At 37.4% G+C, this 18,729-nt stretch overlaps 1 protein-coding gene across 8 annotated transcripts in view; it reads right to left on the reverse strand.

Moving 5' to 3' along the window:
- Window positions 1–18,729, reverse strand: part of GPHN (gephyrin) — a 624,681-nt gene that overhangs the window by 16,964 nt on the left and 588,988 nt on the right. For all 8 annotated transcript variants that reach the window (XM_065872421.1, XM_065872425.1, XM_065872422.1 and 5 more), the window contains 2 exons: window positions 12,086–12,173; window positions 330–403 (listed from right to left, as the gene is read on the reverse strand). In XM_065872421.1, the coding sequence (XP_065728493.1) occupies window positions 330–403; window positions 12,086–12,173 (162 nt within the window). The remainder of the gene's footprint in view (window positions 1–329; window positions 404–12,085; window positions 12,174–18,729) is intronic.

The raw sequence follows: 18,729 nt of genomic DNA on the forward strand, positions 1-18,729 counted from the left end.
ACGTTTGAGAATTTTCATACTGAAATGTTATAAGTGAGAGAAAGAAGCAGAAAAAGAGAAGGAAGGAACTAGACATGGAAATTAAAGGGAGAAAAGGTTTGGAAAGTTGCTTTGCTTTGTTTAAACCAGACCCAGTGATTTATAAAGAAGATGAATTTCCATTTCAGATAGGATATACACTTGTTCAGAGAACTCTAATACTATAATATTTCTTTTATTAGAATAAATAATCCATAATAGAAAATGTAAAAAGAAAGCATTTAAAAACTTTGTTAGTCAAAGCAAGCCAAACCAACCCCACATATTAGATAACAAGATAATTTTCATACCCTGGTTTCATAAAAACCCTGCCAAAATGGATCTGGGCATGAAGATCAATGTCCAGCACCTGCTTGAGATAGTCCTGCAAATATGAAAAATAATCACTTTACTTTCGAACATTCTAACATCAGACTTTCAAACTTTAAATGAAAAAAAATAAATTTGTAAGATTGAAAAGAAAAGAAACACCTTATTTTAGTGAAGTTGATTTAAGACAAATATTCCTTCATTCCTCATTCATTTATTCATTCAGTAAATATTTACTGAGCACCTGGTATATGTTGAGTATCAATCTATGTACAGGGAGATACAGCCTGGAGCAAAAGAAACAATGTCCCTTCCCTCATAAAAGGTACATTCTAATAGAAGTAGTTACATAGTAAACCAAGTAACCACATTAACATATAAATCATTACTTGATAGGTTGTTGTCTCTCTTTCAAGACAGATTTTTATGTCTGAGAATGGATGTTAATAAATATGACTTAAGTAGCTGTGCCTGGGCAGGGAAGCCACATGTATGCATCACACACTATTCTGTCTAATAACTTAAAATGATGCACATTCCTTGAGGAGACACTTGGACATTTGCCCACAGATTACCAAATCTAATAAGTCAACTAAAAATGTAGGGAGGGAGCTCTAAAACGGAAAGTCAAGGGTGTTTAATTGCTCCAACTTTATATTCTGCTATTACCAACACAACCAACCTAAGGTTATGACCAACCCAGAGCCATCTGACAAAACATGATCTTTGGAAAGGAAAGGCAATACTGGCTTGTAGTTGGTTTTGTAAACATAAAGAAAAAAATTGCAGTTTAAAAAGTTTCTCTTAAGTAATACAACCTCTTGGTCTATTACTGAGTTTCCTGCTCACTAATCCAAGATTCTAGTAACCTATTAAAATTTAAAATATTTCACAAGTTATGGGACACTTTTATTTTTTTTGCGGTACGCGGGCCTCTCACTGTTGTGGCCTCTCCTGTTGCAGAGCACAGGCTCCAGACGCGCAGGCTCAGTGGCCATGGCTCATGGGCCTAGCCACTCCGCGGCACGTGGGATCTTCCCGGACCGGGGCACGAAGCCGTATCCCCTGCATCGGCAGGCGAACTCTCAACCACTGCACCACCAGGGAAGCCCGGGACACTTTATTTTTAAAAGCTGTTTCCTTCTATCTCCACAGCCTCAACCAACATCATCTCACCTGAATTACTGAAATAGGTCTCTCTGCCAACACTCCTGCCCTCCTCCAATTTATTCCCGCCACAGTAGTGAGAGAGGCCTCCTGGAAACAAATCTGATCAAATCAATATATAATACTTCAATAACTTCCTGGTTTCCAGAAACAAGTCTCAGCTTTTAAATATCATAGCTAAGATTCTTGTATTTTCTAGTCCCCTTTTGCCAATCATTGCTCTTATCAGGCAATCCTTTTCCCACCAGCCTGATTCCTCTTCCTTAATCTCTCTCTCTCTACATTCCAGCAGGACTATATTGCTGTCAGATTTTACACTTTCTTGCCTCAAATCTTTGAAAATGTTCTTCCTTCCGTTTAGAATACTCTTTCTTTCCACCCTCCTCTCTCTCAATCTCTGAGATGACTCTCAATCTCAGTCATCTTCTCAGCCTCCCCTGAATTCCCAGGGCTGGATAGTAGATTGATTAGTGTTTATTTTTAGGTTATATTATTAGATGCAATAATTTAGAATTTACTTGATGAACTGATCCATGTACATATATGAATAGGAAATGTCCCTCCACCTAATATCTAGTAATCCTTTTTATCTTAATTTTCTCTGATATCAAGAGAGTCATACCAGCTATCTTTCCTTGTAACATTTTTCTCATCTTTTACTTTCAATGAGCTGTGTCCTTATATTTAAGGTGGGTCTCTTATAAGCACCATGCAATTTGTTGTTTTTTAAAATCCAGAATGACAATTTTTAATTGGAGGACTCAGTCCATTTACACTTAATATAATTATTGCTATATTTGGGGTTTAAAACTATTGCCCTCCTATTCATTACCTATTTGTCACTTTTGTTTTTATTTTTTTCTTCTTTCATGTCTTCTTCCAATTCACCAAAATTTTTTGTTATTTAATTTTCTTTTTCTTCTATTTGTTAGTTACACATTCTCTTACTATTTTAGTGGTTATTTTAGAGATTACAACATGCATTCTTAACTTACTACAATCTATCATAATTTGGTATTTTTATCACTTCCCAATGTAAGAACTTTAAAACATGTTAACTCCATCCATTCCTCTTTCCTTTTTGTGCTATCTTGTATCATATACTCTATATACATTATAAATATGTGTGTGTGTATATATATAACTATTATATATATACATTCTACATATACTATACAGACAATATATACTCTATATATTCAATATATATTTATATACATTTAAACCTCAAGATAACAATTCATTTACATTTACTCACATATTAATCCTTTCCTTTGCTCTCTAGTCCTTTCTACATTTTCATGCTTCTATAATCTTTCCACCTGAAAAACTCCCTTTAGGATTGGTCTGTTCAGTTTTTATCTAGTTCAGTTCCACACTAGCTTTTATTTTCTTTCAGCATTTTACAAATGCCATTCCATTGTTCTCTCTCTTTTATGTTTTAGAAGTTCTGTTTTGAACACATTGATTTTGTTTTTAATATTTTATTTTATTTTGGCTGTGTCGGGTCTTCATTGTGGCATGTGGGATTCTCTCTAGTTGTGGCGTGCAAGTTTTCTCTCTCTAGTTGTGGTGTGCGGGCTCCAGGGTGCATGGGGTATGTAGTTTGCGGCACATGGGCTCTCTTGTTGAGGCGTGCAAGCTCAGTAGTTGTGGTGCGTGGGCTTAGTTGCCCTGCAGCATGTGAGATCTCAGTTCGCCGACCAGGGATTGAACCTGTGTCCCCTGCATTGGAAGGCAGATTCTCTACCACTGGACCACCAGGGAAGTCCCTCCATTGTTTTCTGAGTTCCATAATTTCTGTTTAAATCATTTCTGTTAGTTCTATTTTTGGTCCTTTGAAGGTAACATGTCCTTCTGGTAAGATGTTTCTCTTTGTCCTTGGTTTTCAGTAGTTTTGCTATGACTACCTATGTATGGTTTCTTTGTATTTATCCTGCTTGAGATTAGCAGAACTCCTTGAATATCTGGCTTTATGTCTTTTATTAGTTTTGGAAAACTCTCTGCCAGTATCTCTTAAATATTGCCTTTGTTCACTCTCTCCTTTCCTTTTGGGACTCCAATTACACATATGTTACACCTTTCACCAAATCCCATACGTCTTTTATGCTCTTTTCCATATTTTTTCCAAATTTTCATTTAGTTTTTATAAATAGATTCTAATTTTCTAGTGAAATTCTTTGTCATTTCTTTTTCTTAAACACATTAATTACAGTTTTTAAAAGTCCATATGAGGCAATATAAATGTCAGGACCATTTTTAGGGTTGTACTATCTTGTTTTCCCTTCTAAATTTTTAGTTATTTTGTGCTATTTCTGGTATTTCTGGTAAAGTCCAAACATTATATATGAAAAAAATTCAGAGGTTTTGAATGATGATATATTTCTCCAGAAGGAATTTAATTTCTTCTGGCAGCTTAACTAAGATTACCTTGATATAATCAGAGACTGAGATAATTTGAGGCTCAATTGCAGTCTTTGAGAAGACTGCTTTTTTTTCCAGTTTGTCCTTATTCTTAGATCACAGCACTTCAAGGGTTTAAATTGAAAGCCTGAGATATTTGCCAGGGTCCTTCCTCCGCGGCAAGTCTTGAACTCTTAAGACTTTTGAAAACTCTACTTATTTTCTTAGCCTTTTAGCTATTCTGTTATGCTTAGATTCTTGACCTCTTGACCATTACATCATCCCCTGTCCCTCCTGGCTTAGGAGTTAGTAAATGCCTTGAGGAAATATATGGTGAAGAATTCCAGTTCAACTTCTCTGTGGTTCACTTTTCTCTGAGATCTTGGTGCCTTGAATCCCATCTGTCTTGGTTGTTCTCTTTGGACACCTTTTTCTTATCCTTTAAAAAAATTTACATAGCTTTTATCTATTTATTTTTAATAAATTTATTTATTTATTTATTTTTGGCTGTGTTGGGTCTTTGTTGCTGTGCACAGGCTTTCTCTAGTTGCAGCGAGTGGGGGCTACTCTTTGTTGCGGTGGGCTGACTTATTGCGATGGCTTCTCTTGTTGAGGAGCATGGGCTCTAGGCACGTGGGCTTCTGTAGTTGTGGCACGGGGGCTCAGTAGTTGTGGTGCATGGGCTTAGTTGCTCCGCGGCATGTGGAAACTTCCCGGACCAGGGCTCGAACCTGTGTCCCCTGCATTGGCAGGCAGATGATTAACCACTGTGCCACGATAGCTTTTATAGTTGTCCTTGGTGGAAGAGTTGGTCCAAATAAGCCACTCCATCATAGTAGAAGCAGAAATCTCCAGGCCTTTCTTATGTGTTCTTATAGTACTATGTCCTCCTGACATCATACACTTAAGGAATACTGCAGTTGCCTGATAACAGATATGTATCCTTTATTGTACTATAAAGTTTGTGAGATCAGAAACCCTCTGTATATATATAATGAGTCCATGGTGATTAGCACATGACTTTCATTCATTCATTTGCTAGTTCAACAAATATTTTTGAGTGCCTACTATGTATGAGGAATTCTATTTGTGCTAGAGATTTAATAGTGAACAAGATACATATGGTCCCTGGCACAAGGATGTCCTGTTATAGTTTACTGGAGGAGGAGACAGCCTAAAATAAGTAAAACAACAAATAAAATAACTATAAAGTGTGGTACATGCTATGAAGGAAAAAAGCAGGTGCTGGGATAGAGAATAACGGTATGAGGTGGAGAATAAGGAAAGGCCATTTTAAAAGAGGTGGTGAGGATGAGAAGGACTCAGCCATGAGAAGTGTGGAGGGATGAGAATTCCAGACAGAGGAAAGTATATACAAAACCTTCAAGAGCAGTAAAGAGTGTGTCTAGAACTGAAAAGACAATGGAAGGTAGTGAATGAATAGGAAAGAGGCATAAGGGGAGGTTGGAGAGATAGGCAGAGGCCACACATGCAGGGCCTTATGGGTAATGATACAGAATTTGGAAAGCATATATGCTCACTACATACTTATTAAATGAATGAAAGTATTTTATTTTTCTTGAAAAAAAAGGATTTCTGTTGTAAAAATGCCCCTTTTCATTCTTTCTGAACATGAAGAAATGCTTCATGTTTCTTGTGATGGAAAGCTTGTACCAGACATAGCAATAAAAGCTGAGAACCATCACTGTTCTTAAGTTTCTGTCTACCTATAGAAGCAGGAAGGACCTCTGTCTGATGTTCTGAAAGCTAGATCCAGATAGGAAGAAGAAACACGAATGGATGAAGGAGACAGGTCTTTTCCTCAACTCAGGTAAGAACAAACACTGTCAGATAAATTATGAAAGACTTTGAAATGGGCAAAAAAGATTATTGGATGTCCAAACAACCTTCTTGGTTATTTGTGCCTTTCATTGTCTTTGCGCTATTTTATAAAAATTAAGCTGTAGAAATCTGATGGTGAACATGATTAGTATCCAAAGAAATGCAAGTTAATTCTGTCGGTGGCGGTGTAATTGATTATTCTCCTGTGGATATAGAACAGTTCTGCATCCATTAGCAGACTGATTTCAGCATTTATGATTACCTATAGGTGTCTCTGTTCTTTGAATTCTTAGAACCAGTTGCAACATCTTACTGGTTCCCTCATTAATTTATGAGTTAAATAAAATCATTGACACATGTTCATTTTATAAAATAAAAAAATATATGAGATTCATGATTTTATCTTTAAAAAACTATACCTTAACAATTCTGAAGGCTCCACTGAGATGCCGTATTGATTTATCTGACAAAACCAAGTAAACTCAATTGCCAGAAAAGTGCATTTTATGGGTGGCTTAAACCTGCATACATCATTCTTTGGTTTCTGGAGTGTATTCCAAGTAGTAATAAAACCTGAAATCTGCTAACTTTGGGTTTCTCTATTTTTGCCTCCTCTATTAATTTTGGTGCTATGCATGGCCAATAAGGTATTCCCCTTTGTAGCATCAATGATTGAGAATTCGGTTTTATGGTCTGACCATTTGGTGATTCCTATAAATGGGTGATTGAAATCTATTCTCTGTTAGGTAAGAGAAGATAGAGAATCTGGTTTGTTAGTCTTTCTTGTTTGTTTGTCTGTCATTTTGAGCCTAAACCAATTAAGAATTTTGTGACCTCTAGGAAGGAAAATAGCTCTTTATTTGTAGACTATTTTTGTTTGTTTGTTTGTTTCTGTGTTTACTCTTAATCTGTGGTTGAAGTTGTAGAGCTGAAGCTGTATTTTGAAAAAATAAATTTATTTATTTGGCTGCATCGGGTCTTAGTTGTAGCGCTCGGGATTTTCATTGTGGCAAGTGGGCTCTTCATTGCAGTGCGTGGGGTTCTCTCTAGTTGTGGCATGCAGGCTCTAGAGCATGCGGGCTCAGTGGTTGCAGCATGTGGGCTCTCTTGTTGTGGCACACAGGCTCTCTAGTTGCGGCGCACAGGCTTAGTTGCCCTGCAGCATATGGGATCTTAGTTCCCCGACCAGGGATCAAACCCACGTCCCCTGCATTGGAAGGCGGATTCTTAACCACTGGACCACGAGGGAAGTCCCTGAAGCTGTATATTCTTTATGTGGTTGTGTGTCTATGTGTCTGTGATCCAGGAAGGCATTTATCTTGTTTTGTGAGTGTGAAATGTTTTCCTATTTCTGGAGGGTATTCATAAATTATATGCCTGTGAGACTACCACGCACAGTGGGCCTTCCTCGGAGTATGCTGCAGATTCAGGGTGTCCCCTACTACCCTGGCTCTCTCCATTTGAATTTGAATGTGATGGAGGTGTTGCAGGGGAAACACAAGAGCCTCTCATCCCCAACTCTCTGGTTTAGCAGGACATGAAGAGAAGAGCCCTGATCTTAGGCCCACAATAAAGTTTGCTTTGCCAACGGGGAGAAAAATGAACACACTGAAACACTTCTAATGTCTCTTAAATTAAAGATACTCTATTCTGATTCATTTAGAGAGATAAGTACTTACATAAATAGAATATTCCTAAAGTTCCCAGATAATAAGAAAATTTATCTTATACTATTTTAAATATGCTGCACTAAAAAAAATTCTTCTTATAATTTTAAGAATAAAGTTCACATAGTTAAGGTAAATCTCTGGCAAATGAGACTAGCTTAATTATTTTGGTTAATAAGCAAACCCAGCCATGTTCTTTCTCTTATCAGTGTTAAGTAGGAAAATACATTTTATTTTGCTTGGGTTTGTTTTTTCCTAAAATTATATAGGTTACTCATCAAAGAGTCTAACGCTATTCTTATATAATACTTAAGACTGTGAAAAATCTAAAATTTGGTTCAATGAAATAGAATCATTATTCTGACAAACTTTTAATTTCAATAGTAATTATGTTTGTAGAATGTCAGCTTGAAAATAATTTTCAAGATTTTTAAGTAATTTAAAATCTTGAACAGTTATTAAATTGATTAATTAATGAATAATCATGAGATACCTTGATTTCTAAGTACAATAGGATACTTGATCACTGCTTACTAAGCATGACTTTTAGTTAATACATTATACTTTGCTTCTTATTTTAATATGCCATAGAGAGGATAGATATATCTTTGGGTCGTGTTAATGAGTATGTTTTCATTTTTGCTACATTAAGAAGGTACAAAGGGGATGTGTGTGGCTGTACAAAGTTGTATTCTGTGTTTATGAACTTTGCTAGTCTGCTAAAATGCTTACATATGATTTGTCAATGACTGATGCCCCCTAATTTTTTCTGTGAAATAGAAATTAGTGATTTTCTTAAACATTATAATAAATATGGGTGGTTGCAATTATGTTAGAAGTAATCATGACAGACAAGTAAACTATGCATATTCTTTCACTTTTCAGGAAAAAAAAATATTAAAAAAAAAGTCCAATACTCAAAGTACTTGGTCTCAGGACCCTTTACATGCTCTTAAATTAAAATCCATTAAGGATCCCTAGAGCTTTTGTTATGTGGGTTATGTCTATCGATATTTACTGTATTAGAAATTAAAACTAAGAAGTTAAGAATATTTATTTGTTGGTTCATTTGTAAACAGCAGTGATGAAGCTATTTCATGTTAACATAAGTAACTTATTGTTTATACATTGCTCTATATTTAAAAAATCTCTTTAATGCTCAGCTTAATAGAAGTCAGGTGGATTCTCTTATTTGCTTCTGTATTCAGTCTGATGAGATATTATAGATCATACAGTCACTGGAAAAACTCACTATACAGTCATGAGAGAAGGAAAATAAAAAAGTCAAATAAAGTCTTAGTTTTATTATGAGAATAGATTTAACCTTGCAGACCCACTTAAAGAGTCTCCAGGACCCTCTTTGGTCTGGAGACCACTCTTAGTTCTAAAGTAAAGTGTCAGTTTGTTCCAACATATAAAAAAAGCATAATAAAAGACAAAACTCTGAAAATGACTTTGATTTGCCTTGGTTTAATTACCTGTGTTTGAAATGAAGCTGAGAAATATATTAAAATTTTAGTAAGTTCACTCAGTTTTGATGAGCTTACTTCTTTGCTTTACTGATTAATGCTTTCCCTATGATATGTAAGGTTATTCTTTTTGTGTAATATGCCTTTTTGTTTATTTTGTCTTTGATTATTTAAGGAAATGAAAAAGTATAGAACAAAGGTTCATAATTCATGAATAAGCCAATATTATTTATGATGTTACCTTCTATGCTTGTTTTCCAATATTTTATTGTTGCTTTGAAAAATTAGGTAACCAAGTATATTTCTTAGGTACCTATCTTAATCAGGTGCCCAATTTTTTTTTTTTTTTGACAACTCTTTTTTGCCTTCTAAAGATCAGATCTAAATTTAGGGAAAAAATTTTTTTTCAGAATATCTTCAGCGCCTAAGACTATGTTTGAAACTTCCTAGAGGGCCCCTAGAAAGTCACGAAGATTTGTTCTTTCATCTTATAAAAAGAGAAATTAGAAATAGTTAGGTTTGTTTGATATGTTACCGTTACAGGAGTTTCAGAGGAAGGGAGTTACTGTTACATCTGAGAAGAAAGGCTCACTGTGCTCTAGGTTAGGTTTATGCAGGTAAAATGTCATTAATATAATGTTTCAGAAATTGTATGCTTTATGGGAAGTATCTGGAGATTTGACAATGCCCTTGCTGTTCATAATATGTTTTCACCCTCAGGGGAAACACTCACCAAAACTTTTATGAAATAGTTACCTACTGTATACCAATAGAGAATCTTACTTATCTTCTAATATTATTGGTTACAGTAATAAATTAAGCACAGCTATTAAATATCTACTAGCTAAGGAAAGCCTCTGTTTTACTTTGATGCTGGCCTGAAGGCTCTGCTATATAAGTTACAGTAAATAGTTTGTGTCTGCAACAAAGACAGACACAGAGCACTAGGGAAAAGGACAATCACAGGTATTTTGAACTATTGATGCTTCAAAGAATAGTCTCTAGGGTACAGGCTGCTGAGGTGATATAGCTTAGATAACTTTTGTACAGTACCAGTGGACTGAGTCAGGAATCCCAGGACTCTTTAGAATGAAAACAGATGGTTTCAAGAAAGCAGACTGCTAACCCAAGATCTAGCAGAACAAGAAAACCATGGGACTAAATGAAATGTTAAGGGAAATAAAAAATATTGTAACACATTATTTATTTGTTTGGAATATTGTTCATTAATTTTAATATTCTATTGCTATATGGCTGTAGATGTGTAAAACAAACTCAAGGAGACCTATATGGTTAATTAATACTTTTGTTGCTAAATAATCAGGGCAAACCTATGAGACCAGTCCTTTTCTGTGATCAGTAATGATCTTTGTGATTATTTTGATCATATGGGGTGGGGGAGACACTGTTAGGAAAAATTAAGAGACCTTGAAATAGGAAGAAACAATTATTTGATGTCCAGTCTAGCGTATCCTTATCGATTATCTACACGTTTCATTGTCTTTGAGCTATTTTACAATTCAGTAAGTGGTGGAAAATTTATAGTAATGCACACAATCCTTTAGTTTTTAGGGCAGAAAGCAAATACTGTTTACTTGAAACTTTTGGTGTTTTATAAAAATGAAAACTCTTTGCAAAGGCTATGTGAAACAGGAGGAGGTGGGGGTGGGGAGAGATTTTGAGGGAAGCAACTATGGAAGAGTCATTTCTCCTTGGCTGAGAAGAGGATAGAGGTCTGTGGGTCCCACAAGCAGCAGGGGCCCCTTTCCTCTGCCCTAAGACTCCCAGTCTCCCCATAATCCCAGTGCTATTAGCATGGCCCAAAAGAACAAAGATCTGAGATCTAATGGCATGACAAGGACACTCTAGATGTGTCCAGCGAAGACTGGTGACCAGATGTGTCTCCTTGATGCTCTGTTGCCTCTTAAGCCCCTCCCAGTTCTTTGGCATAATTTTTGGAGGCAATTAGTCCTATAGTGGCTTAAACAAAATTTCCTGCCAGTTCTGTAGCATAGGTACTCACAGTAGAATTTAAGTTGAATCACATAAATAAATTTCTTGTGTACCTGAGTTTCTGCACTTAAAATTCATGTGTGCTACATAATGCTTCTGGATCTTTCCTTGACTAACTTCCCTGTCTTTTCAGTGACTGGTTTTCAGGCTCTGCCCTTGGGCTGAAGCAGATGTTCTCTCTCTTACACTTTTCTTTCTTTCTGCTACTGAGGTACACTGGAATTCTTTTGGGGACTAGAATTTGCAGGCTGGCAGGAGTTTGCTGCATTGATGCTTTCTCTCTTTCTTCCTGGTTCTTCTTTCATATGATTCCCCCTCAAGGAGTTAGGAAGGACAATTATTAGCTCCTATGGAATACTCTGGGATGCCCAGTTCCTAAAAATCTCCTTCCTAGTAAATTAAAGGTTTAGTGTAAGTATCTTACCACACAGAGAGTAAAAAAAGAAAACCAATATGCTTTACTATATTGGCCTGTGAGCAAATCCCTGGGATAAATGACATCTTTGTTAGCACTAATAAAGAAGGTTAAGGTCCAGAAGTGTTCTGTTCTTACCATAATTGAGCCACAATTGCCAAGCCTATGTAAGCTATAAGCTTGTTGCCTCTTCAGAAGTACTGGAAAAGCAAACTTCTGCTCTGCCAAATAGGTACTGTCCCATAATTAAGTTCATTAGCAACCAAGATAAGTTTTATACGAAATACTCCCTGGAAATAAGAAATTTAAAATTTAAGTACTCTTAACTTCAGGGTTTGCCCTCATGATGCTCAGAGCACATCGGGCAGTTTGATGGTAATGATAACAGACATGTTGCAAAGTATTTCTTATAGCTTTGCTACAATGCAGACCTCAGCCTAGCCTTTGTGATCTTGGGAGAGGACTGCAGCAATCTGCTCTACCCAGGGCTCAAGACCTCTAGGAGACTTTGAGGGAAGACTGACCCAGCAATCTGTCTGCTATGAAGAGAATACCTATCTACATTTTAACACCTTCACTCCTGGATTTAATTTGTGATGGTAAGCTCTCTGACTTATCTGCACTGCATACCTTTTAGAATGCCCAGAAATTTCTGAAGCCCTGTGGATTTTCAGCTTTGTGGCAGTCTGGTTATGGATACCAGATGACTACCACACCACTGTTAATCAACTGCATACTTCATGAACCTCATTTTTTCATACCTTTTCCCCCATGGACACACCCCCTGATGTGATGATGACATCAGCACGACTGATACCCTCATTCAAGGCATTGAGTAAGTCATCTGGGCTGGAAAAAAAATAAAGACAAATAAATTAACACACAAGGAAAAGGTTTAAAATATAGTGCCAACTAAAAACTAGACCACCTATTCAACGAGTAGGCATTAACATGAGTTCAGCACAAAAGTTTGTATGAAGTGGGAATCAATAAGGTCTCTGCACAGTAAAAGCATAACTCATTGTGGAGAAAGAAACTTGTAAGTGTGGAAATAGTAGTTACTGGTACTTTCACAGGCTTTTTACTCAACAAGGCAGTATAATGAGGGGAGACAGTGAGGTGTGGATAGGCTGCCTAACCATCCCAGTTTGCCTAGGAGTATCTCAGATGTAGCGCTGAAAGGTACACTGCCTTGGAGTATCTCAGATGTAGCGCTGAAAGTTACACTGCCTAGGAGTATCTCAGATGTAGCGCTGAAAGTTACACTGCCTAGGAGTATCTCAGATGTAGTGCTGAAAGTTACACTGCCTAGGAGTATCTCAGATGTAGCGCTGAAAGTTACATTTCCTAGGAGTATCTCAGATGTAGCGCTGAAAGTTACATTTCCTAGGAGTATCTCAGATGTAGCGCTGAAAGGTACACTGCCTAGGAGTATCTCAGATGTAGCGCTGAAAGTTACATTTCCTAGGAGTATCTCAGATGTAGCGCTGAAAGTTACATTTTCTAGGAGTATCTCAGATGTAGCGCTGAAAGTTACACTGCCTAGGAGTATCTCAGATGTAGCGCTGAAAGTTACACTGCCTAGGAGTATCTCAGATGTAGCGCTGAAAGTTACACTGTCTAGGAGTATCTCAGATGTAGCGCTGAAAGTTACATTTCCTAGGAGTATCTCAGATGTAGCGCTGAAAGGTACACTTCCTAGGAGTATCTCAGATGTAGCGCTGAAAGGTACACTGCCTAGGAGTATCTCAGATGTAGCGCTGAAAGTTACACTTCCTAGGAGTATCTCAGATGTAGCGCTGAAAGGTACACTTCCTAGGAGTATCTCAGATGTAGCGCTGAAAGGTACACTGCCTAGGAGTATCTCAGATGTAGCGCTGAAAGTTACACTTCCTAGGAGTATCTCAGATGTAGCGCTGAAAAGTACACTGCCTAGGAGTATCTCAGATGTAGCGCTGAAAGTTACACTTCCTAGGAGTATCTCAGATGTAGCGCTGAAAGTTACACTTCCTAGGAGTATCTCAGATGTAGCGCTGAAAGGTACACTTCCTAGGAAATTTCAGGCACACCAGGACAGTCGATCGCCCTAGGTGTTGGAGACTTAGGACTCTTTAGAGGGAATATGACTTAATTTAGTTAGGCCTTGAGAAATGGGCTGAATTTTTACAGGTGGGAAGGAATGGGAAAGGGCCTTGTAAGCAAGAGGATCGGACTGTGATGGAGCCTGTGGTGTTCTCGATGAATGGGGAAAATGAACTGCTTGGGTGAGGGATCTGACTTGGAACGGCTGGGATAGGTAGTGTAGGGCATGATTTTGGAGGGCTCTCAAGGTCAAGAATTTGAACTTCATCTAATGGGAAAAGGGTGGGGGGGGTCCCTAAAAATATAAAGAGCCAGTAGGTGTTTATTGGGAAAAGGGTAGAGAAAAAAAGAACAAGGAAGGCAGAGACAGTATGAGATATTTTGAGAGGATAAAGGGACAGGGTGAATGTTAGGGATTGAAATTAGTGAGATTCCTCACAGTCAACTGAAAAGACAAGTGCACCAGGCCTGCTCTGATTGTACAGATGGAAGGCCTGGGAGGAAGGATGGCGTGAAATCAACAGGCTTATCCTATTGATGTTAGAAGGGTTGCAAAGGCCTAACCTGAGATTAATCAAGTGAGAAAAAAACAAAATGCCAACCATCAGGGTTTCTGGAGAGATAGGAAATCAGGCAATAGCTGAAAGGGACTGTTTAGTCACAATTTTAAATGCATACAAAGCTACTGGGCAATGTGCACTGCACTTGCATTTACCTTCAAATGATGGAGTACAGAAAAGGTGCCTTTTGAGGAATATTTGTTCAGCCTAAACCCTTGTTTTCTAAGAACTTTTTACCCTGTGTAGAAGGGAGGTATTTCCCTTTCTCCTCCATAGACATTTTTTTTTTTTTTTTTGCAGTACGCGGGCCTCTCACTGCTGTGGCCTCTCCCATTGCGGAGCGCAGGCTCCAGACGCGCAGGCTCAGCGGCCATGGCTCACGGGCCCAGCCGCTCTGTGGCATGTGGGATCTTCCTGGACCAGGGCACAAACCCGTGTCCCCTGCATCGGCAGGCGGACTCTCAACCACTGCGCCACCAGGGAAGCCCTCCATAGACATTTAACATGTACATTTAAAAAGGGAACAATCCTGGCTTCTGATGCTCTAGTTCTTGTTTTTAGTCCTTCCTGAGGCATATTCTTGGTCTTGTGCTCCAGGAGACAACTCTTCCCATAAATCTTCCCATAAATCCCCCCCTTTGCTTAAACTAGAATCAGCAGGTTTTTGTTAACTTGAAATCAAATGATGTCTCAATGGGATAGCATATGTTCTCCCAAATCTCTCATGGTAGTGAAGTTTGTTCATATCCTTTTCCCTTGATGCACTATTTCATGGGAGGATGAGGAGGAGGGAGAGGAGATGAAGGAGGAGGAGGAAGAGAGGAAAAGGAGGAGGAGGAGGAGATTTGTAACTAGCACAAATTTTATCCGGGGTGACAGAGGTAAGGAGAGGAACTTGAGATCTACCGGAGAGGCTCTTCAGGAGACAAAGTTGGGAGGTGGCACATTACAGAGATTAAGAGTGTGAACTCTGGAGTCAGACTGCCTGAGTTTAGATCCTGGTGCTACTACCTGCTAGATGTAGAACCTTGGACAAGTTGCTAAACCTTTCTTTGCCTTAGTTTTCCATCTGTAAAGTAGGGATAGTATAGGGTTGTTATGTGGGCTAAGTAACATAATATATATGTTTGTGGGATAGTACCTGGTACAAACTGAGTTTATAAGAAAGGTTGGTTGTTGTTGTCATTACTGTGGTACTGACAAAAGTTATCATACAAACCTAACAACCTGGCAGAGTTCAACTTTAGCATATTTGACTGTTTTTATTTAGGAGAATATCTATGACTAACACAGAAGAAAATCATAGATTGGACCTCAAATACATTCACAGAACTGTATGTGAAAAGCCCAAAGGGCTCAATAAATAAGCTAGGCCTGGTTCCAGCCTGAATAGTTCCATTTACTATTAGGTTCTCTTACTGACTCTAGATAAAATTCTCCTGCTCCTCAAGCACTGGCCTGTCCATGAGTGTACCAGAGGTTGTTTGGCTTTGGTGAGCAAGTTCCCAAGGAGACAACAATAAAAGTTTGAAAAATGGCTCACATGAGGTTCAATCTATAACACAGAGATCCTTTGAAATCATCTAGTTAATTGCTTACGCAGTCAAAAAGATACCCAGGTATTCAAAGAAGGTCAGATCTATGTGTAAAACATTAAAAAAAAAAAAAACTTAAAAAAAATCCCTGACATGAATTTTGAAGCTAATTTGGTTGGGCAAACATCTTGGAAGAATTATATTAAAAAATGGGTGTATTTTTGAACTATGTATTTTGAACAGATTTTTCATCAATCTTTTTCATTTAGCTTTAGGGAAAAAGATAACAAATTACTCTTTTGTACTGAAATACTATAAGATATGTATGTGAGGGATTCCTGATCACTGCATGCCCAGCACTCTGGTCCCCTTGCCTTGCTGAATCATTCAGCTGAGCCAAACTGTTGGCCTGTGGAGTCAATGGGAAAAACATCACAAACACAGGGTGATGTGGGATGTGATTCAGGTGAAGGGACAATGACTATTATCAACACGACATATAATTTTGTGTTAGTATAAGAGACATTTGCTAATTCTACCAATCTTACAATATTTAATTTATAGCTTGTCAACTCTACAGGATTATGGCAAAGTCACTGGAAACAAAGCAGCAGTGACATACACATCAACATCTTTGTAGGTGGGTAAAGTTCCTGGGACAGGCTAGCTGATGGCTGCAAATAAACATACTTTTCAGTGATTTTTTTTCCCCCCTTATTCCTTGTTTTCATATTATCTGGGAAAGACTTTTTCCTATTTTGTAAAACTGCAGAGTCATCAACTCTTCACATGATATTTTCTAACTTGCAGAAATAAACTAAAAGGAATTTTATATCAAGCAAGTCCTTACTATAATTTATTATGTTTCAAAGAATACACTCAATGCTGCTTTCTTCTCTGTGGCTGATGGATCCACAAAATCACCAAATCTTAAAACTGGAAAGGTCTTTGGGGGTCATTGTGTTCAGTAGCAGAGCTGGGAGCACTCTTTGGGGCTTGCCCTTCTCTATCTCCCTCTGCCCATCTCTTTAACTCTACTTTCAGTTGCATACTTCTGGTGTGTGGGACCTAGTAAGAGATCATAGCTTACAGGGACAGGGACCAATGTATGGCAACTGTCAGAGGATTTGTAACTTCACTTATACTGCATGATATAACTCCATTTATTATTTCACAATAAATCTCTGAGGTAGATTGAACAGTGTGATTATGCCTATTTTACAGAAAAGGAAAGTGATATTCAGAGAGGCAAAGTAGCATATTAAAGGCTAGGCGGAGCAGTAAGTGGCAGAGCTAGGACTAGAACCTGTTTCCTTGTCGAGCGCCTAAGCAGAGTGACTGTCTAGCTTTTTCAGGCATATGATATGTCATACAAGGAAAACTCTCATGAGAATGGACCATTATGCAAAAGCATAAAACAGAGGATGCTAAGGCAGCAGGAGAAGATCTGTCTGGGATGACAATAAAAATGCATCTGTGAACACGTTAGTTCTGCGGAATGAAACAAACATAGTTCTGAACCCTATATTCAGATGAAAACTAAATAAGATTTTGATTAAACATAACTTAGGGCTTGCTCACAAGTCATAAATTTCCTCTCTTTTTTGTGATTCATATTTTAAATGATGAAATATTTCTCACATAAGATAACAGTATAACACCCATGTATCCATCTCTCAGATTTGACAAATGCTAATATTTTCCCATATTTATTTCATATTCCATCCCCCCAACCATTTCACTTTTAAGAACTAAAAATTGAGTTTGCTTCTAAGACTAAGAGATTACTCTGAATAATGATTAAAAATAGGTAGCAAGGATTATAATCATGGACATTATAGTAGGATAAAAATCATGATTTTCTCAGTTTTGTTAAATAGAGAGCATAGCATATTAATTTTCGCAACGATAGGAGAGTAAAATGAAAACATAATATGACCTTATATGTCTTATATATGACATTACTTCTTATATATAAGATCAGTTGATATTTAAGAAATAAAATTAATGACAATAATTCTCTTGTTTTAAAAGAACAATACACTGTCACACTTATGTGTTAATTTTACAACTCTATGATGTAGGCAGGGCAAGAGAGGTCAATGAAATTCACAGAGGTAGTGACAGGTTCAAGGTCACCTATGTTCACTCTACTATTCTTTTAAACTACAGTAGTATTCACACTGTGAAAGACACTTTGTTATATACATTGTCAGAAAAGTTATTGATCATTTTTATCTAAGTATGTAAATATTATTTGTGTATGCCAAATAGTGACAATCAAAGACCGATAACTTGTATTTTTTACATTTGAAATATCTTCTCACCATTGCCACTCGAAGGGATGTTCAATTAAGCAGATTAGTAAGTTTTCTAGGTATATACCAGTAGCTTCCCTTTTCTCAAAGAACAGCAGATCTTAAAGAGATATTGTGATACCATTTAATTCTTTCTTCATTAAAAACTACAGTTTTAATTAGATTTGAAAGGTGATTAACCATTTCTTTAAAGATAAATCTAATAATAGCATTAATCTTGATTTACTAACACTTTCTATCCATTTTCACTTGAAATAAGTACCTACCCATGGTTCTCTGAGAGTACAATATTATATGAAAACATTCTATAAGAGTATTGATTTAGTGCTAAATGCTAGAAATTTAAGTACTCGGTGACAGAAAACAGAACTGTCAACTGAAGCCTGAGTGTGTCAGGGCCTAGAATCCAGTTTTGTCTCTACCGCTGAGATGACTTTGAAAAATGAACATCATTTCTTGGGGTCTCATTATCCTTATCTGTAAAATGAGAACATTTTGACTAGGTCCTTTCCATGTCTAACATTCACTGATTTAAAGCACTAGAAGCTGATTGGGATGCAGTTTAAGCACAAAGGTATTATTTTTAAGTTGACCCAGAAGTCTACTTAAAAAATACTATGACTGCCCTATCCCTAACAACTGGGAAAGCCCAAACCTTCATAACTAAATGTCCAGGAAGCACAGAGGCTTCAATAGAAGACTGGCAGCTTGCTATTGCTGCTTTGCCAATTCAGAAGTTGTGACTTCCATGACTTTTACCACTTTGATCCTCTTTTCCACTATAACTACATTCCTGTCAGGTCTATGGCACCCTAGCAGCTTCTTGAGGGCTGAGGGTGAATACAACTCTCAGTAGGTAAAGGAAAATACCAGCAATTTAAGCTGCCAGCAACTGGAGGGTGGAAGAATA

The sequence above is a fragment of the Phocoena phocoena genome, chromosome 2 (assembly GCF_963924675.1).
Source record: "Phocoena phocoena chromosome 2, mPhoPho1.1, whole genome shotgun sequence".
In the NCBI taxonomy this organism is placed as follows: Eukaryota; Metazoa; Chordata; class Mammalia; order Artiodactyla; family Phocoenidae; genus Phocoena; species Phocoena phocoena.